Raw genomic sequence first — 21,676 nt, forward strand, 5'->3', positions numbered from 1 at the left:
AGGTACGTGGGGCTTGAACATTTCCACACTAAAATAAGAAGGAAAAGCTTGCACAGAAAAGTGAACTGAGCCGCCCTTCCCCCACCCCACCTCCCCCACTAAACCAGAGTGAGCTACCTGAGCGCTCACCGGGACAGCGAGTGAGTGGGGAGCGTCTCTGTCTGGGGGGGCACTCCAGGGTCCTTGGGATCTGGGGACTGCCAGGAAAAAACGTCTCAGGGCGCTTTCACTGGAGAATCCAGCGGAACTGTACTTGGGGCGGGCTGCGCTGAACAACGCGGACCACGCGCTGATTATCTGGGCGGAGCTGAATACCTGGGCTGGGAGGCTGGGAAGAACTAGTCTGAAGCAACCTAAATTCACAGAAAAACCGCTCATATAACCCAGACCCCAGACCAAAAAGGAAAGGGGAATAAAACCACCAAAGGGATGGCTCACATGGCCCAAAATCAAGCCTCCAGGAAGAAAGGGAAAAAAGTGACTATTGAAAACTTTTATGGTGGAAGTACCCAAGGAAAAGAGGAGAATGAGGAGGAAATCCAAAAAAATTCAGAACACGCCTCCCAAAATGGAAACTATCAACAAGCTCTGGAAGATCTCAAACTGGAACTTATCCAAAAGATGGAAACCTGGAAAGAAAAATGGGAGAAAGAGATCAGCTGTCTGACAGATAAGAATGCTCAATTGGAAAAAGAACTCGAAGCATCCAATAGAAGGGCAGACAAGGCTGAAAAGCAAAACCAGTCCCTAATGACCAGAATTAAGCACCTCGAAGAAAGTGAGATGATAAAACAGCAAGAATCAATAAAGCAAACCCAAATAATTAATGAATTGGAAGAAAACATAAAATATCTCACTGAGAAGGTCACAGACCTGGAGAACAGAGGAAGATGAGAAAATCTCCGTATTATCGGTCTCCCAGAAAAACCAGAGGTAAACAACAAATTTGATATTATTCTACAGGAGATTATAAAAGAAAATTGCCCCCACGTTCTGGAGCAAGGGGGGAAAATAGAAATAGAAAGGATTCATAGAACACCTTCTATACTAAATCCCCAGAAGACAACGCCTAGGAATGTAATTGCCAAATTCAAGAGCTTCCAAGTAAAGGAGAAAATCCTACAAGAAGCCAAGAAGAAGAGCTTCAGATATAAGGGGGCTCCCATAAGGATCACACACAACTTAGCGGCTAATACACTAAGAGACTGCAAAGCATGGAACACGATATTTAGAAAGGCAAGACAGCTGGGTCTCCAACCAAGAATCAACTACCCAGCAAAACTGACTATATACTTCCAGGGTAAAGTATGGGCATTCAACAAAATAGAAGATTTCCAAGCATTTGCTAAGAAAAGACCAGAGCTCTGTGGAAAGTTCGATATCCAAGCACAGAAAGCAAGAGAAACATGAAAAGGTAAATATGAAAGAAAGGGAAAAGGAGATAAATCTTATCTTTTTCTTTAAGTCAAACTCTCTTCTATAAGGACTACATTTACATCAAATTATATATATTAACATGTGGGGAAAATGTTTTGTGTAACTCTCATAAATTGTATCATCATAAGAGTAGTTAGAAGAAACATGCATAGGGAAAGATTGGGGAATTAAGAAGATTTGGGGAAAGTGGGGGCAAAGAAAGGAAAAGGGAGGGGGGAACCGCGATAATACTAAGATTAACTTCAAGAAATAGGGGGGGAATCAATGGAATAATCTTTCCCATATAAAGATACACATGGGAAGGGGAGGGGAAGAACTCTCATATGAGAAGGAGAGGAAGAGAGCGTGAAGTGGAATTACTTAAACCTTACTCTCAGTGAAATCAAATCTGAGAGGGAAGAACATCTAGATCCAGTGGGATCCTGAATTCTATCTTATCCATTAGGGCAAGAAAGAAAGGAAAATCAAGGAGGGGGAGGGGAGAGGGAGTACAAAAAGGGAGGAAAGGAGAGGGGGGAGGGGAAAGGAGCATAAAAAGGGAGGGGCTAGAAAGGGAAGCATCTCAAGGGAGGGGACTAGGGGGACTGACACTTTCTCACTGGTTCAAAAGAAGAAAGCTAAAGAAGAAAGGTCAGAACTAGGGGAAGATATCAAAATGCCAGCGAATCCACAAATAACAATCATAACTTTGAACGTGAATGGGATGAACTCACCCATAAAACGCAGACAAATAGCAGATTGGATTAGAACCCAAAACCCTACCATATGTTGTCTTCAAGAAACACATATGAGACGGGTTGACACTCACAAGGTTAGAATTAAAGGTTGGAGTAAGACCTTTTGGGCCTCAACCGATAGAAAGAAGGCAGGAGTTGCAATCATGATATCTGACAAAGCCAAAGTACAAATAGACCTGATCAAAAGGGATAGGGAAGGTAAATATATTCTGCTAAAAGGAAGTATAGACAATGAGGAAATATCACTAATCAACATGTATGCACCAAATGGTATAGCATCCAAATTTTTAATAGAGAAACTAGGAGAATTGAAGGAGGAAATAGACAGTAAAACCATATTAGTGGGAGACTTGAACCAACCACTATCAAATTTAGATAAATCAAATAAAAAAATAAATAAGAAAGAGGTAAAAGAGGTGAATGAAATCTTAGAAAAATTTGAATTAATAGACATATGGAGAAAAATAAATAGGGACAAAAAAGAATACACCTTCTTTTCAGCACCACATGGCACATTCACAAAAATAGATCATACACTAGGTCATAGAAACATGGCACTCAAATGCAGAAAAGCAGAAATATTAACTGCAGCCTTTTCAGATCACAAGGCAATTAAAATATTGATCGGCAAGGGTACATGGAGACCCAAATCAAAAATTAATTGGAAATTAAATAACATGATACTCCAAAATCGGATAGTTAGAGAAGAAATCATAGAAACAATTAACAATTTCGTTGAAGAAAATGACAACGGCGAAACATCCTTTCAAACCTTATGGGATGCAGCCAAGGCAGTACTTAGAGGAAAATTCATATCCCTGAGTGCATATATTAACAAATTAGGGAGGACAGAGACCAAGGAATTGGAAATGCAAATCAAAAAACTTGAGAATGAACAAATTAAAAACCCCCAGAAGAAAACCATACTAGAGATCCTAAAAATTAAGGGAGAAATTAATAAAATAGAAAGTGACAGAACTATTGAGCTAATAAACAAGACTAGAAGCTGGTACTTTGAAAAAACAGACAAAATAGACAAAGTACTGGTTAATCTAATTAAAAAAGGAAAGAAGAAAGGCAAATTAATAGCATCAAGGATGAAAAGGGGGAATCTCACCTCCAATGAAGAGGAAATTAAGGCAATCATTAAAAACTACTTTGCCCAACTATATGGCAATAAATATACCAACCTAGGTGATATGGATGAATATTTACAAAAATATAAATTGCCTAGACTAACAGAAGAAGAAATAGATTTCTTAAATAATCCCATATCAGAAAAAGAAATCCAACAGGCCATCAAAGAACTTCCTAAGAAAAAATCCCCAGGGCCTGATGGATTCACTAGCGAATTCTATCAAACATTCAGAGAACAGTTAATCCCAATACTATACAAACTATTTGACATAATAAGCAAAGAGGGAGTCCTACCAAACTCCTTTTATGACACAAGCATGGTACTGATTCCAAAACCAGGCAGGCCAAAAGCAGAGAAAGAAAATTATAGACCAATCTCCCTAATGAATATAGATGCAAAAATCTTAAATAGGATACTAGCAAAAAGACTCCAGCAAGTGATTAGAAGGGTCATCCACCATGATCAAGTAGGATTCATACCAGGGATGCAGGGCTGGTTCAACATTAGGAAAACTATCCACATAATTGACCACATCAACAAGCAAACCAACAAGAACCACATGATTATCTCAATAGATGCAGAAAAAGCCTTCGATAAAATACAACACCCATTCCTACTAAAAACACTAGAAAGCATAGGAATAGAAGGGTCATTCCTAAAAATAATAAACAGTATATATCTAAAACCATCAGCTAATATCATCTGCAATGGGGATAAACTAAATCCATTCCCATTAAGATCAGGAGTGAAACAAGGATGCCCATTATCACCTCTATTATTTGACATTGTATTAGAAACACTAGCAGTAGCAATTAGAGAAGAAAAAGAAATTGAAGGCATCAAAATAGGCAAGGAGGAGACCAAATTATCACTCTTCGCAGATGACATGATGGTCTACTTAAAGAATCCTAGAGACTCAACCAAAAAGCTAATTGAAATAATCAACAACTTTAGCAAAGTTGCAGGATACAAAATAAACCCACATAAGTCATCAGCATTTCTATATAATTCCAACACAGCTCAGCAGCAAGAACTAGAAGGAGAAATCCCATTCAAAATTACCCAAGACAAAATAAAATACTTAGGAATCTATCTCCCGAGACAAACACAGGATCTATATGAACACAACTACAAAACACTTTCCACACAACTAAAACTAGACTTGAACAATTGGAAGAACATTAACTGCTCATGGGTAGGACGAGCCAATATAATAAAAATGACCATCCTACCCAAACTCATCTATCTATTTAGTGCCATACCAATGGAACTTCCAAAAATTTTTTTTACTGATTTAGAAAAAACCATAACAAAGTTCATTTGGAAGAACAAAAGATCAAGGATATCCAGGGAAATAATGAAAAAAAATACAAAGGAAGGGGGTCTTGCAGTCCCAGATCTCAGACTATATTACAAAGCAGCGGTCATCAAAACAATTTGGTACTGGCTAAGAGACAGAAAGGAGGATCAGTGGAATAGACTGGGGGCAAGCAACCTCAGCAAGACAGTATATGACAAACCCAAAGATCCCAGCTTTTGGGACAAAAATCCACTATTTCATAAAAACTGCTGGGAAAATTGGAGGACAGTGTGGGAAAGATTAGGCTTAGATCAACACCTCACACCCTACACCAAGATAAATTCAAAATGGGTGAATGACTTGAACATAAAGAAGGAAACTATAAGAAAATTAGGCGAACACAGAATAGTATACATGTCAGACCTTTGGGAAGGGAAATACTTCAAAACCAAGCAAGAATTAGAAAGAGTTACAAAATGCAAAATAAATAATCTGGATTACATCAAATTAAAAAGTTTTTGTACAAACAAAACCAATGTAACCAAAATCAGAAGGGTAGCAACAAATTGGGAAACAATCTTCATAAAAACCTCTGACAAAGGTTTAATTACTCAAATTTATAAAGAACTAAATCAATTGTACAAAAAATCAAGCCATTTTCCAATTGACAAATGGGCAAGGGACATGAACAGGCAATTCTCAGCCAAAGAAATCAAAACTATTAATAAGCACATGAAAAAGTGCTCTACATCTCTTATAATCAGAGAGATGCAAATCAAAACAACTCTGAGGTATCATCTCACACCTAGCAGATTGGCTAACATGACAGCTATGCAAAGTAATGAATGCTGGAGGGGATGTGGCAAAGTGGGGACATTAATTCATTGCTGGTGGAGTTGTGAATTGATCCAACCATTCTGGAGGGCAATTTGGAACTATGTCCAAAGGGCGATAAAAGACTGTCTGCCCTTTGATCCAGCCATAGCACTGCTGGGCTTGTACCCCAAAGAGATAATGGACAAAAAGACTAGTACAAGAATATTCATAGCTGCGCTCTTTGTGGTGGCCAAAAATTGGAAAATGAGGGGATGCCCTTCAATTGGGGAATGGCTGAACAAATTGTGGTATATGTTGGTGATGGAATACTATTGTGCTAAAAGGAATAATAAAGTGGAGGAATTCCATGGAGACTGGAACAACCTCCAGGAAGTGATGCAGAGCGAAAGGAGCAGAACCAGGAAAACATTATACACAGAGACTGATACATTGTGGTACAATCGAAGGTGATGGACTTCTCCATTAGTATCAATAAAATTTCCCTGAACAATCTGCAGGGATCTAAAAAAAAAATACTACCCACAAGCAGAGGATAAACTGTGGGAGTAAAAACACCGCTGAAAAGCAACTGCTTGACTACAGGGTTGGAGGAGATAAGACTGAGGAGAGACTCTAAATGAACACTATAATGCAAACTCCAACAACAGGGAAATGGGTTCGAGTCAAGAACACATGTGATAACCAGTGGAATCATGCGTCGGCTATGGGAGAGGGAAAGGCGGGGGGGGGGGGGGGGGGAAGGGGAGGGGAGGAAAAGAAAACGATCTTTGTTTCCAGTGAATAATGTATGAAAACGACCAAATAAAATAATATTAAAAAAAATTAAATGTGCATTTTTAGTTTTATAGTTTTTATAAACAATTTTTTCTTTTTTAATTGTACTTTTATTTCCTTTCCTTTTCTTTTCTTTATAAGTTTTTTGTTGTATTTTTGTTTTGAATGCTCATTTATTTTTATATTGCATTTTTTTCTTTCTCTATAACTTATTTTCACTGTATCTGCCAAACCATATCCTTCTATACATTCCATTTCCATGTGACTGCCTGGATTTTTTAAAATGGTTCTAACTAGGGTACTAACCATTTTTGTTACCTGTCCATCTGTAAATAGAATGTTATTGCATATATTGCTAATTTACAGATTTGTAATACTACTTTAGAGATTTTTTGGGGGGGGAGGATTTACTTCACATGTGCATATAATATGTGATTGATCAGATAGCATGGTTTTATTTAGTAATTGGTCACATTAGCATAGGGGAAAATATGAGAGTGTTAATTGAAAAGTACTATAATTTTATGAGTGCTAACAGCTTTAGGCCATAACTGATACTTGGAGTATATCCTTGGTTAAGAGTTTAGAAGAGAATATAATAAGTCTTTTTTTTAAACCCTTATCTTTTGTCTTAGGATCAATACTAAGTATTATTTCAAGACAGAAGGGAGATAAGGGCTAACAGTTGGGGTTAAGTGATTTGCCCAGAGTCACACAGCTAGGAAGTATCTGAAGTCATATTTGAACACAGGACCTTCCCTCTCTAGGTCTGGCTCACTATCCATTAAATCACCTCGCTGTCCCCAAATATCATAAGCCTTAAAGGATGCAAAAATTGTAGAATATCCTCTATTGGGATGCAGTTAAGAGAATTCACCAAGGACAAGGTCTATGACTTACCAGACCCATTTGACAACTGAAAAATTCCTGATAAAATTTAAATGGGGACAGTATATAGAAACTGGCTTATAATTCTACCCTGGAAATGGAGTCCTGTAATAATTTTGCAACATTTAATGAATAAAGGTCATAACCTAGCCCAGAAACTGAGGTATAAACTTTGATAGAGACTAAAGATCTGAGGCAAGTTTCTTGCCATCAGAACCTCAGCTGGAAGTGGAGTTGACTCCACATCCTCTATGTGAAAGATCAGAGTCCTACTTGAGACTAGAGCAAAGTCTAGTGTAATTCCTTAAGTCAGAAAGAGGAGTATTAACCATAACTAGTTCAACTCTGCTATAGCTGGAAGAAACAAATCATTTGTCTATCAAGTGAAGTCTAGATCCACTAGATTACATGAGAAATATCATCCGTGAACAGGTGCTAGCCAAGTTATCTTGTTACCGAGAGAAAAGGTAAGTAAAGTTAAAAAGATTCTCAAGAAAGTACCCTCAATTGTAGAGGGCTGCACCAGGCATGCAACAGAACTTTTACATGAACTGTGGTCTTCTGATGGACAAGATGAATTATTTGATGGAAAGTATCAGAGGCAATGTTTTTGAACACCTACAGAATGGAAGGGAAAAAAGCCTGGCATCACCCATCAGGAACGTGTATAAAAAGAACAATGATTACAAACCTAGACTAATGGCTCAAGTGAAGCTCGATGAGTTTGGTAATGCCATTCAGTAAAAAGAGGCAAACTGCCATCTCAATTCCTACCATAGGTGAAAACTACCACTTGGAAGAGGAGTGTTAATCTCTAATCATGTAATCAGAGGGATCTAGGTAGCCCAAAGCTTTGTGTTTGACTTGTCTTAAGGGTGTCCCTAGAGAATATTCTAGCATTAAGTAGTCTTTAAAATTGTGTCTAATTGAGAGACTATATTAAATTGTTTGAGCAATTTGGAAGAGGACCACAAAATAGATTATGGAGCAAAGATTCTACTCAAAATGCCATGAGGATGTTTTCTCAGTCATGGTCCATAAGCAGTTTTGATACCATCAACCAAAGAAACTCACAAAATATAGTGAGATGTGGGCCCATAGAAAAAGCCATGCTACTTGGAAAAGTAATGGGATAAGGAAATGGCAACCATGATGGATTAATACATTACTGTCAGCATCAGGAGACAGTTGAAAGGCAGAGCTACCTTCTATTACACCTGCAGAGAAGATGGCTATATCCAGTTCATCTGCTTATATGGCATTAATACAGTATTTGTGCTGCCAAAACCAAGAATTTCATGACTAGCTTCAGGAAAGGAGATGGGTCCAGAGGATGAGGTTGCTAAAGCTCCCCTAAGTGGATAGTACAGCCTCATCAACCAATCTGAAAGGGTCTTTTCCACCTGGTCTGAGAGGGTTTTATTAAGTTGACAAGGAAGATTTAGAAGTGCCCTACTATTCTGGAGAGTGGGACATACTAAATAACCAGTATGTCCAGTCATTTTATGAAATACATTTGAAGAAAACAATTTTTGCAAACTCTAGAAGGATTGTGTCCTTGGACATTTGACTGACAAAAGCCACCTATATTTGGAATATGTCAATTAAAATTTCCAAGAAAGTTATGTTTGTCAAAAAAAAAAAACAATGGAGGGGGCAGCTGGGTGGCTCAGTGGATTGAGAGCCAGTCCCAGAGATGGGAGGTCGTGGGTTCAAATCTGGCCTCAGACACTTCCTAGCTGGATGACCCTGGGCAAGTCACTTGACCCCCATTGCCTAGCCCTTACTGCTCTTCTTCCTTGAAACCAATACCTAGTATTGATTCCAAGACAGAAGGTAAGGGTTTAAAAAAAAAGACAATGGAAACACTGACTCCTGTCTGATGCTAGACCTAGCATCTGTTAATAGAGTATTGGTATTAATCGAGATCAATTCTACAGTGTTTAAGGCATTAGGAAAATACTTCAAATAACCAACTTGGGTCCAATGTCTACCCCCTTCTCATACCTTTTATGTGTTGTTATGTGTATATATGGCTATATAGGGGCTTACAGGAAGATAAAGTAAAAGCAGCAACAGTGAACATCACAAGAACCCTGGCTATGCAAACTCAGAAATAGATTCAGAAAAAGTTGATTTCAGTTCCTTCGTAATACTAAAAGACAAGAAGGAGTGTCTGAGGCAAAAGCCCAGCAGGAGAATATATACCTTTTAACTTCATAATTGCATATGAGACATGCCCAAGGATTATTTCATAGTAACCTATTCACTGAGTCATAATCATTCATATAAAGATTTAGGAGAATCCTTTTATGGATGGATGGATGGATAGATAGATGGATGGATGGATGGATGGATGGACGAATGGATGACCTCAGTGACCATCCCAGGAACCTGCTGGTCAAATGCTTGACCCAGAAGACAGCAATCTATACACAGTGCTTATAATGGTGGTGCTGATGAACAGAAATATAGGAACACGTAGAGACTAACAGTTTCTGAACAGAAGAACAAAAAAGAGTACACCTTCCAAATGTTCAAGATGTATCTCTTGGGCTTCCGGTGGTCTTCTAAGGATCAAACTTAGGCATTTGTTCCTGCTCAATCCTTGTGGAAAAAGAAGAAAACTGCTTTCATCAATCCACCTGAGTTTTTACAAGTTGCAGAACAGATCTCAAAGCAACTCATATTCCAAAGGTTGATGAGAAAATTAGTGATGCTAGGAACTAATTGTAAGCATTGGTGGTTGATGACATCATTGTATTTAGGGAGACCTTGAAGAACATGAATCAGTAGATATGTCCATAAGAATTTAAATACTTACTCTCTGTACCTGTTGTATGGATACAAAGATAATCCCTGTGCTCAAGGAATGTACATTCTAATGGTCAAGTCAACAGGTAAATAATTGGACATACATAAGATATATTTTAAAAAATGAAGGTAATCTGAAAGGCAAAAGCATTAGCAGCTGAAGTGGGTGGGAAAATACTCCTGCAGAAAGGGGATTTGAACTACATCTTGAAGATAGAAATGTGAACTATAGCAATAAGATAAGAAAAAGAAATTATGAGAATGAGGATAAGCAAAGAGAAAACACAATGATAAATTTTTGGAGGTGATAGATAAGATTCTATCTTTCTAGTTGTGTGGCCTTGGGCAAGGTACTTAACCTCAGTTGCCTATCCCAAACCTCTCTTCTACACTGGAACTGATGCTCAGTATTCACTCCAAGATGAAGTCGAAAGAGACAGAGAGAGAGAGAGAGAGAGAGAGAGAGAGAGAGAGAGAGAGAGAGACAGAGAGAGACAGAGAGAGACAGAGAGAGAGAGAGAGAGACAGAGACAGAGAGACAGAGACAGAGAGACAGAGAGACAGAGAGACAGAGACAGAGACAGAGAAAGAAAAAGAAGAAGAAGAAGAAGAAAGAAGAAGAAGAAGAAGAAGAAGAAGAAGAAGAAAGAAGAAGAAGAAGAAGAAGAAGAAGAAGAAGAAGAAGAAGAAGAGAAGAAGAAAGAAGAAGAAGAAGAAGAAGAAAGAAGAAGAAGAAGAAGAAGAAGAAGAAGAAGAAGAAGAAGAAGAAAAGAAGAAGAAGAAGAAGAAGAAAGAAGAAGAAGAAGAAGAAGAAGAAGAAGAAGAAGAAGAAGAAGAAGAAGAAGAAGAAGAAGAAGAAGAAGAAGAAGAAGAAGAAGAAGAAGAAGAAGAAGAAGAAGAAGAAGAAGAAGAAGAAGAAGAAGAAGAAGAAGAAGAAGAAGAAGAAGAAGAAGAAGAAGAAGAAGAAGAAGAAGAAGAAGAAGAAGAAGAAGAAGAAGATCCTTTATTGGAACTTTTATGACTATTTTATGAATAGCTTGCTTTGGTTGTATAAATAAAACCTATGATTACTTCAGGGGAAAAGCATTAAGCACCACAATTGACAAATCTGATCAACTTTCAGAGAAGTGATTGCAAAAATAATATTTACCTCAAATCTGAACACACTTTTTCCAGAAGGCTTAGTCTTTTAGTCATTAACTCTATTTCATATATGATCTTTTTAATTGCCAAACGTAATCTAATGATCTCATCTGCATTGGTTTTTCGGGCAGCAAGAACAGCATCTTAAAAATAAGTAATAACATTTATAAATATTCCACAATTGTCAAGATGATCTTCCTAATGTAAAGATATAATGATTTTCTCATTTTTAGTGAATAAAATTTAAGTACCTCAATTTGGCATTAAACCCCTTCATAATTTAGTTATCACCTGATTCTTTTCACCTAACTTCCTCATATACATAATATTTCAGTCAGGGTGACCTACTGGTCTCTTTTTCTTAAACTCAGTAATACCTTTGTGAGAATTTTGTCTATTTTTTAATACTCTCCTTCACTTTTGCTAAGGGGCAGCTATGTGCTGCAATAGAGAGAACCCTGGACTTGGACTCAGGAAGGTCTGAGTTCAGATTTGATCTCAGACACTTATTAGCTGTCTGACCTTGGGCAAGTTGCTTAATCTCAGTTTCTTCAATGATAAAATGAAGATAATACCTCCCAAGATTGTTGTGAGGATCATATGAGATATTTTAAAGGACTTAGCATAGTACCTGACACATAGTAGGTGCTTAATAAATGCTTGTTTCCTCTCTTGGCCTCTTTAAAGATTCAGCTTAAATATCATCTCCTCTAGAAACTTTCTCTCATTTTTCTAATTGCTAATGCTCATTCCTGCTCTTTCTCTGTTTACATATTGCATCACCCAATAGAATAACCAATCTTTGAGGTCAAGTATTGGTTCTTGTTTGTCTGTTTTTCCATATCCCAAACATCTAGCATATAGCATATACTTAATAAATGTTTGTTGAATTAAATTTCAGAAAGATCAAAAGCATTGAAAATTCATTTTCAAAATATGAACAAAAATCTTTCTTATAAAATCTTTACAATTTTTACAGTTGAAATATTTTTGCCACCAGAGGTACCTTCTATTTCCTTGGTAATCTTTCCTGGAAGATGCCATAGTAAAAAACGCAATCTGTTGATCTCTATGCTTTCAATTTCTAGAAGCTCAATTGTGGTTTTTCTCATATATTCCTGAAAGTTTATGTAATGTAAAAAGCTTAAACAGATTAAAACAATAGGGCAGAACAATGCTCCACAAATTATTTCAGAGATGTAAGTTTTTTATATTTATTGATATACCCCCCAAAGAGCATAGAAAAATGAGAAAATTTCCCATTTTTCTATAAATATTACATTAAATCAACATACCTTTTGATATCTTTTTTATGTTCTCATTTTGACCTTTAACTTTCCTTAAGTTATTGACTTATTATTTTTGCCTAGTCTATAAGATTTTCTAAGTAAACTATCACGTCAACACCAAACAGGGATAGCCCTATCTCCCTTTTACCTATGATTATGTCTTTAATTTCTTTCTATTGTCCTGAGGGACTAAGAGCAATGCAAGCTCTGACCTGGCTGCCATTGAGTTTTTTGTTTGTTTTTTTTTTTTTTTGCAGGAAAAGGGCAAGTACTTGACAGGGGCCAGGGCAGAGGGATAATAGTAGTAACAAGATGGTTGTTTGTTCATTGGGGCACATTGATGCTCATGGAGAGAAAGGGAAAAGTGTCATTTTGCATTTTAAAAAAAAACTTGTCTTCTGTCTTGTAATCAATACTAAACATTGGTTCCAAATCAGAAGAGCTTTAAAGGCTAGGTAAATGGAGTTAAGTGACTTGCCCAGGGTCACACAGCTAGGAAGTATCTGAAATTATATTTGAACCCAGGACTTTCTGTCTATAGGTCTGGCTTTTAATCCACTGAGCCACTTGACTGCTCCTCATTTTGCATTTTACTATATAAATTCTGAGACAAATGTCTGAATGTTGCCAACTTGACTCCATTGAGTGAACTACTGATAGGAAAGAAACAACTGGGGTTGTGGGGAGGGCAGTATCATTGCTGGATAAGACTGATACAAGAGTCCCTTTGAAATTTATGGAAGATTTACCTTCTCTTTCTTTCTTCTTTAGTGCCAGTAGCAAATGGGTAGATGCTTTTTTCATGACTATTTCTTTAAGTTATTTCTTTTTGCTGACTTTGTCTCCTATAAATTATGATCATCACATTTTTTTCTCTGACATATCTATTAACTATTTGAATGCAGGGATGGGTGCAATGGATGATAATGGTCACTAAATCTTTGTTAGGATATTCTCTAAATAAAAGTTCTGAGGAAAGAAGAGAGAATTTCTATGATTTTGATTCATGACTTTTATAAACTCCTATAGAGAGGCAGAAGAAGTAAACTGCCAGATAGCTTCCCCATGCCCATCCCCACATGCCTTGGGCTAAAATCAATTAGAATACAAATTTTACTATCTGTCATAAGAATGGGACTATGGGGTCACTCACTCCCCATTCCCTATTCACTCCTCTCACAGAAACGTAGAGGAAGAATCCAAGGGTAACACCCATATTCTTAGTGGGGTCTGAAGAGCAAGGATCCATGATTTTTGGTTTTTCTTATATAGCCAAACCTTACCAGACCATTCTACTTGGTGGCTACATGGGTAATAAATAAGATGCACACATTGCTTCTGTTTCTGCCTCTACTGATCTTCATTCAGTATTCTCTATCATGTCTCTTCCTAATCCCTGGATTTTCTTATATAAATATGTCATCTTCATAGTAAGTGCTTCTATTCTCTCACCCTTTATCTAATCTGATCCCTTTGATCAAGTTATACCCTTTCAGAACTATGTTCCAAGTCAACAGTGTCTTTCCATTGAGTCTCCATGATAGCTTTTGGCTCAAATTTACTTCCTTGAGTTAGGATGAGCAGTTATATATAGATATGTGAGGTTATAGTTATATGTGACAAATACAGGGAGTACCTAGACATGGTCTAACCAGAAAGCCCAAGTACTAGAAATCCCTTGGAGCTGATATGACAAGACATATCTCTGGATGGGAAGAACATAAGTAATAGAGTAGTGACTGACCATTCCACTTCGTATGCACAGGTTTACCCAATCAGGAGTCAGATAGCTTCCCCAGTAGTGGCAGAAGTACTCCTACAGTTGCCATCAAAGTTGAGACTTTGAGAGCATGTCACATAAGATGGCACTAGCTTTAGGAGAAAATATGAAATCTAAAATTTTTCCTTATCATCCTCAGTGAGTTCTTTAGTTGGGGCATTTAAACTGAATGCTATTTCACATGCTAATCCACAAAAATATCCACAACTCCTCCTATCCTGGTGATGAAGTCCTACTAATAAGTAGTGGGATCCAACACAGTAATACATAGAACATTGGCCAGGTATGTTAGTTCATTCTGGAAGGGCACCCATTGGTACTTCCCCTGAAAGAGAATGTAATGTGGTGAAATGCATTCTTGATTGGGACTAAACAGATCTGGAATCAAATCCTAGCCATGTGATTTAATACCAGCATGAATTTGGGCAAGTCACTAATCTACTCTAGATTTCAGTTTCCTCATCTGTAAAATAAAAAAAAAACTTGGCTATGGAGGTCTCTTATAGCTCTAACTCTGTGATACTTTGGGGTATAATGCATCCCATTTTTGAGGTCAAAATAAATGATTTGTTCAGTGTCACATAACTTATAAGTGTCTGAAGTTGGATTTGAACTTGGTTCTTCCTAACTCCAGATCCACTATGTCTGTCTGTCTGTCTGTCTGTCTGTCTGTCTATCTATCTATCTATCTGTCTATCTATCTATCTATCAACTACCTACCTATATGGCTGCCTAGTTATACCAGTATAGGTATACCTGAGGCCATGAGTTTTGTTGTTGACTTCTTTCTTTTTTTCTGTTAACTTCTTGATGTTACTACCACCATTCTTCCCATAGTGTAGCTTTCTATATGATCAATGATTTGGTTGATATGTGTGGTCTTTCTCTTCCTTTATGTTCCTTTTAAAACTTTTTGAATTGTATCTGTAATACTACTATATAGTTTCCTGTCTGGATTTTACTTTTTCTATTAGTAGGGCTCTTTTAATAGTCAATGGAATTTCTAGCTGTGTGACCCTGAGAAAGTCACTTAACCCCTGTTGCCTAACTCTTACCACTCTTCCACTTTGGAACCAATACATAGCATTGTTTCTAAGTCAGAAGGTAAGAATTGTTTTAAAAATAAGCAATGGAATTTACTTGAAGTCATAAAAAGAGAAAAGAATGAGAGTTGAGATCAAAAGAAAGGATTCCACCTAATGAGTTTATGGCAAGCCCAAAGAAAAATGGGATAGTTTACTGGACCACTCCTTCCACCGTGGCAAGGGAACCTGGGACCAGAGGTCAAGGTATCCAACTAATGGAGCAGTGCTACATGCTTGCTGCCAAAGAAGCAGTATTGTATTTTGCCACAAATGGAAACAAGAAAACACACATGTTATAGATACCCTCAATAGAGAATCTAGCATTAGAAATTAGAGAGCAAAATGTTTATATTTGAGTTTTATTGGAGAATTTTAGTTTCCAAGGTACTTTGGGCATCAAGTAACAAGAAGATGTGTAATGGAGATCTGTTACCTCAAAACCCTACAAACATCTCTGAAGTGGCAGCATTAAAAGGAACCAAATCGAGCCTATACAAGGTACTAGCTGAATACTACAAGCCCTGATCTAAGGCTCAAAACTTGAACACACTAACTGTATCATTTCATATATGCTTTTTTGTGGAAACTTATAAAAAAGATAAAGGTAGATATAACATCAAAGAAGCACTTAGCTCTCAAGGGATAAAGCAGAGGCATATGCTTTGCTGCTAAGACTAACTGTAAAGGCTCCAAGAAAATAGAGCCAAAACTCATGACTGGATTACTTGTGAGCTCAGAATTAGAACTATGGGACAATGGGTAGGAGTAGTAGGATTCAGGATGAACAAGTCACTACAGAAGAACTATCTACCAGATGACAGGATGGTTTTTAATACTGTAGGAGAAACAAAGGAGAAGATTGTGTGTACAGTCAGATGATGTTTTTGAAGAGAACCTCTGGTATCATGCGGTAATGGCTTGACTTGAATGTGAATTGAATGTAACTGAAGTGGAGTTGCACAAACTCATCAGCTTCTCCATCTCTCTCCTTTTCTTTCCCTTCCTCCCTCTCTCCCTCCCTCCCTCTCTCTCTCTCTCTCTCTCTCTCTCTCTCTCTCTCTCTCTCTCTCTCTCTCTCTCTCTCTCTCTCTCTCTCCCAAAGATGCATTTATTTGGGATATTTCTGTTATACTTACATAATATTTTATCTTACATTTACTTGTGTGTCATGTGTCCTTGCTAGATCATAAATTTTAGATAGACAGGGAGTATGTTTTATCTAAATTTTTTCATCCTCTCAGTGCTAAACACAATGTTTTGTACATAGTAGGCACTTAAATATTAAATACATTTGCATCAATCACATTTATGGATTATACAATACCAGTTTTTTAACTGCTTCAGCAACTTCCCTGAGCATAGCCTTAGCTTCTTGGTTGAACTGAAATTTTTCATTTTTCAGAGTTTTTTCTTTAAAAAAAATTAAATCAATGGATTATTTTTAATTGCAATGTAATATAATTTTGACTACTACGACATACATATATTTTCTAAAACAGAGGGTTTGACCTAGAGATATCATATATTAAATTGTTTTTCTTGAACTACCTTTACTTTTTAAATTTCATAATAAATAAATGGGCTATCTCCATATTCCCAAACTCAGAAATTCCCCTATTTCATCTTAGCTTTTTTGTTGTTTTGAACTTTCTACAATGCTTCTTATCCCCACCATGTGATCTCTAGGACAAACTTTCCTCCTTTTCTCAATCTGTTCCCATGGTATCAATTGTCTATCTTGATTCTTGACCCTATGACTGACCATTTAAAACTTACATGGTACTCCAACCTTGAACATCTTGGCTGCTTTTCTTACTGTGGCTAACAGTTTACCAGATCCAAACTCTAATTTATTTCCACCATCTGCCTTCTCAGCTCCTTTTCTCATGCTGAACACTACTGCAGAAAGTTACTCAACCACATCAAACTTTATTTTATTTAATCTTGACTGGGCCACCAAATAAACTTGCTAATTTAGTTCCTGAGAAAGTTCTAGAAAGAACCATTAAAGCCATGGTTTCTTAGCATTTTAAAAAAGGGAAGGGATTACATGAAGACAACATGGCTTCATTTAGAACAGATGACCACAGACAAGTTTATTATAAGTTTATTTTCTTTTTTAAACTTTTAGATCTGGTAAATGTCCCTCATTTATATAAATATTTGAAAGCAAATATTTTAATCAAGTACTTAATACTACTCTTTTGAAAAAGATGGAGAGATATGAGATGGATGATAATAAAATCAAGTGGATCTGGACGTGGTTGAACGGCTGAATTCAAAGAGTAGTTGTTAATAGTTCAATATCAACTTCGCAAGAGATCTCCAATAGAGTAACCCCAGAGATCTGTGCACCTGTTTTTCTTAACATTTTTATGCATGATTTAGGTAAAGGCATAGATGATATCCTCATCAAATTTGCAAATGACAATCAGGGAGGGGTAACTAACAGTGGATGAGAAATTCAGGTTTTTAAAAGATTTGGACAAGGTAGAGCATTGGACTAGATCCAAGAAAATGAAATTCGATGGGGATAAATAATGGGGGGTTATCTTTAAATTTAAAAAAGTCAACTTCCTAAGTACAAGGATTAGATAGCTGTTTGGAAAAAAAGATCTGGATTTTAAGTGGGATTATCATGGTGTTTCTAGCCAAAAAATAAAATAAAAACCTAATGTGAATGTGGGCTATTGCTAAGGAATAAGGAGATGTTAAAGGATAACAGTTTATACCAAAAAGGTTCTCTAAATACACTTGATGCTTGCTGTGTGACCTTGGGCAAGTGAGTTAATTTTTCTGGACCTCAATTTTCTTAAGTGCCAAATAAAAGCGCTGGAATTGCAAGGTCACTTTTAGCTCCAACATCCTTTGTTTGGAGCTAACTGAAAAGTGTTGCTGGTTCCTCAGAAATTCTGAAGGAACAATATATTTTATTTGGTTGATGAAGTGGTCCTCTGCCTATTATCTTTCAATGACATTCAAGGTCTTATGCATGATTTGATTCCCGCTGTATCTGGGGGAAATTTTAAAAATTGTAGCTATATGTGACTAGCCAAATGTGTGGGCCCAGGGCATTTTTACTTATGTACTAAAGAATGATATTCCAGTGGCCTGATTTGGAAAGGCTGCTGTAAGGATACAACTTTTTTTACCTGTCCCATGAAGGAAATGAATATGGTTAAATAATAAAAATAACAAAAATGCCATTTATGTGCTAAACGAAGTTCCCATGAGGTCAGTTGAAAAGTAACCCTTAATATGGTTAATTTTCTAGAAGTAATAATGAAAAATCAAATCTGAGGTTTTCTCTGAAACACTGAGTTAGGGAAGTGAGCAGAGATCAGCTCTCAACTAAGGAGAACATAATGATATTCTCTTTAATATATTGTCTTTTTCTGTGCATGGAAAGTTGAATGATAGGAAACAAAATAGGGAAAGTCAGAAAATGCCAAGACTTTATTTCAATTCAATAAATATTTATATATAAAAAGATATGGGCAGCTAAGTGGCTTAGTGGATACAATGTTGGATCTGTAGTTGTAAAAACGTATCTTCCAGAATTAAAATGTGACCATAACCATTTCTAGCTGTGTGACCTTGGGCAAATTATTTAACCTCTGTTTACCTCAGTTTCCGCCTCTGTAAATTGGGGATCATAATAGCACCTACTTTCCAGGATTGTTGTAAGAATCAAATGAAATAATATTTGTAAATTTCTTAACTCAGTGCTTGGCACATAACAGGTACTATATAAATGTTAGCTATTGTTACTAAAAAACAATGAGATAAAAATGAAGGATATATAATTGTAGTACTCAAGTTCTGCCCTGAAGAAGAAATGAGGAAATTTGCCTCCCACTTATTTCCTTGAAGAAGTAGGGTATTGTGGTTGTGAAATGTAGCATACACTATTGGTTGATTTTTCAGTTAGTCTTGCTTAATTGTTTTTTAAAAATCTGTTACAAGGAGAAGAAAAACTAGAAAATGAATATTTGTGAATGGTTATGATGTAAAAAAAATTAACAATAAAACAAAAACCACATGCAAACATTTCAATTCAAAGCATAATAATAATAATAGTGATAACAATATAATGATTAATATTTACATAGTGTTACCATGTGCCAGGCACTGTGATAAGCGCTTTACAATTACTATGTCATTTGAACAAAGGTCTTCCTGACCTGACAAAGGTCCAAAACGCAATCTAGTGGCTTGTCAGAGGTCTTAACCCAAAGAAGTTTAAGGTTCCCTCAAGTTGAATAGTCTTATTGGACAAAGAAAATATGTGGAAAAATAGAAAAGACTAATACTTGTAATCATAAGAAAGATGTATTTCTGCAACAATGCTTGACTGAAACTTTGCTGTCAATATCATGTAAGCTCCTTGAAGACAGGGGCTATCTCAATGCTATCTTTGTGTCCTCCAAAGCCTGGAACATAGTAAACACTTTTAGAATCTGTTAGTCAATTGAGAAGCATTTATTTATTTGCCTACTATGTGCCAGGTACTCTGGGGATACAAAGGAAAACAAAAAACAAAACCCTTCCTCTGAAGGAACTCTCCAGACCTTGGAGGTTGGGGGTTGGGGAGACTGAGAGGGAGATAACATGAGAGCAACTAAGTGAAAAAAAGTTATATATGTGACAAATTGGAGATACCCAAGAGAGAAGGAGGAGCAGGAAAGACTTCATTGTGGAGGATGGAGTTTTAGTTGAGGCTTGAAGGAAGCCAAGGAAGTGAGAGGAAAAGATGAGAAGGGAGAGCGTTCTAGGCATGGGGACAGCCAATAAAAATGCCTGGAATGCTTTGTGCAATGAAGAGTAAGGGAAGCCATTTTTCACTTGTTTGTAGAGTGCATGAAGGGAAGGGGAGTAAGAAGGGATTTCATATTTGACACTATTGGTGATAGAGACTCACTGGAATCTACTAAATGGGGGTGGGGGAGGGTGACAAATAAGATCTGAGCTTTAAGAAGATTAATTTAACAAGTATGTGGAGGAAGGGCTGGAGTCGGGAAAGACTAGATCAATTAGCTAGCTATTGCACTAGACCAAACCTGGGTTGACGAGAGTCTTACTAATGTGGTGTTAGTATCAGAAGGGAGAAGGGGTCATATATGAGAGATTTTATGAAGGTGGAAAACAAGATTTGAACACTAATTGAATTTAAGGGATTGAGAGAGTTAAGAGTTAAAGCTGACCCCTAGATTATGAGCAGGAGTAATTGGAAGAATCTTGTTACCCTCAACAATAAAAATGAAATTTGAAAGGGAAGAAAGTTTTGGGGGTAAGATAATGAATTCAGTCTTGGATATGTTGAGCTTCCAATGTCTATATGGCATCCAATTTTTAATATCTAATAAGTACTTAGAGATGTTAGTCTAGAAAGTGGGAGAGAGAGTGGGGATAAAAAGTGAATCTGAGAATTGTCAACATAAAGAAGATAACTGAAATCATGAGAATTGATGGGATCATCAAGTTAAATAATACAGAAGGAGAAAAAAATAGGGCTGAGGGCAGAGTCCTGGCCTGGGTTGTCCTGGGAACATGGAAACTCTTTCCACTTTTACTTTGAAGCCTTGGGAGAGGAGGAAGGAGATGTAGTGAGGAAAGAGTCCCATGGACTTAAGAACTAAAAAGGCCCTGCATTCAAATATTATAATATAATATAATTAATATAATATAATAATAAACAAGCTATGGGTCTTATTAGCTGTCTAACTTTGGGCAAACCATTTACTCTCTCTGGATCTTGATTTCCTCCTTTGTTAAAAGAAAGGGAAATGGAGTTGATGACTTCTAAAGTCTCTTCCATTTCTTAAATTGAAGTTTCTCTGGAGGGATGGAGGAAAGGGTGGAAAGGAGGGAGTATGGATACCAAGCTTTCCTGTGCCTTCCCTTCCCCTTTGTTCCACCTTACATCTTTACTTCTAAAAAGTCTAGAGGATCCTTACCAACTTCAAAGAGCTTATCTAGCACTTCTAAAGCCACTGAAGAGCCCACAGAGAGAACCCAAAGTTTATCATTATCCATAACTCTGGAGTCATCCAAGGCTTTGGAGGTTAAGAGTCAGCTAATGTTTAGAAGTCTGGGCTGGTTGCCAAGGTAATGAGGGCAACAGGATGTGGTGGAGGGATAGAATTTTCCAGTGACCCCTAGTGATGGTACACTGTAGGTACCATTCTTAGGGACAGCAGAAGTAAGACCTGCTTAAAGCAGGCTGTCTATGGCCTCTATCAGCCTGAGCCACTTTCTGATACAGAAAAAGCCCCTTCTACCTTTGTAAGGGTACACTGGGGAGCAAAATGTTATCAAAGTTTTAACAAACTTGCTTTACAAAAGCCCACAAAAATTGTATATCTACCTTACTTTATTCCTCAAAAGTCTATCACTCATCCAACTACCTCTTAGGGAAAAGGAATTTTTCTCACTCTGTAGATGTGAGTTAAGA

General features: G+C 37.0%; 1 protein-coding gene across 5 annotated transcripts in view; it reads right to left on the reverse strand.

The window, feature by feature from the left end:
* CCDC175 (coiled-coil domain containing 175) overlaps positions 1–21,319 on the reverse strand; it is a 117,475-nt gene extending 96,156 nt beyond the window's left edge. For 2 of the 5 annotated variants that reach the window (XM_056810831.1, XM_056810833.1), the window contains exons 1-4: positions 21,180–21,319; positions 16,547–16,632; positions 12,075–12,186; positions 11,076–11,211 (exon numbers count right to left, since the gene is read on the reverse strand). In XM_056810831.1, the coding sequence (XP_056666809.1) occupies positions 11,076–11,211; positions 12,075–12,186; positions 16,547–16,632; positions 21,180–21,258 (413 nt within the window). In that variant the 5' untranslated portion in view covers positions 21,259–21,319. Of the gene's footprint in view, positions 1–11,075; positions 11,212–12,074; positions 12,187–16,546; positions 16,633–21,179 lie in introns of those variants that run through there. The other 3 variants (XM_056810834.1, XM_007472964.2, XM_056810835.1) reach the window with 3 other exon arrangements.
* Between the last annotated feature and the right edge of the window lie 357 nt (positions 21,320–21,676).

This window comes from Monodelphis domestica, chromosome 1, assembly GCF_027887165.1.
Source record: "Monodelphis domestica isolate mMonDom1 chromosome 1, mMonDom1.pri, whole genome shotgun sequence".
Taxonomy (NCBI): Eukaryota; Metazoa; Chordata; class Mammalia; order Didelphimorphia; family Didelphidae; genus Monodelphis; species Monodelphis domestica.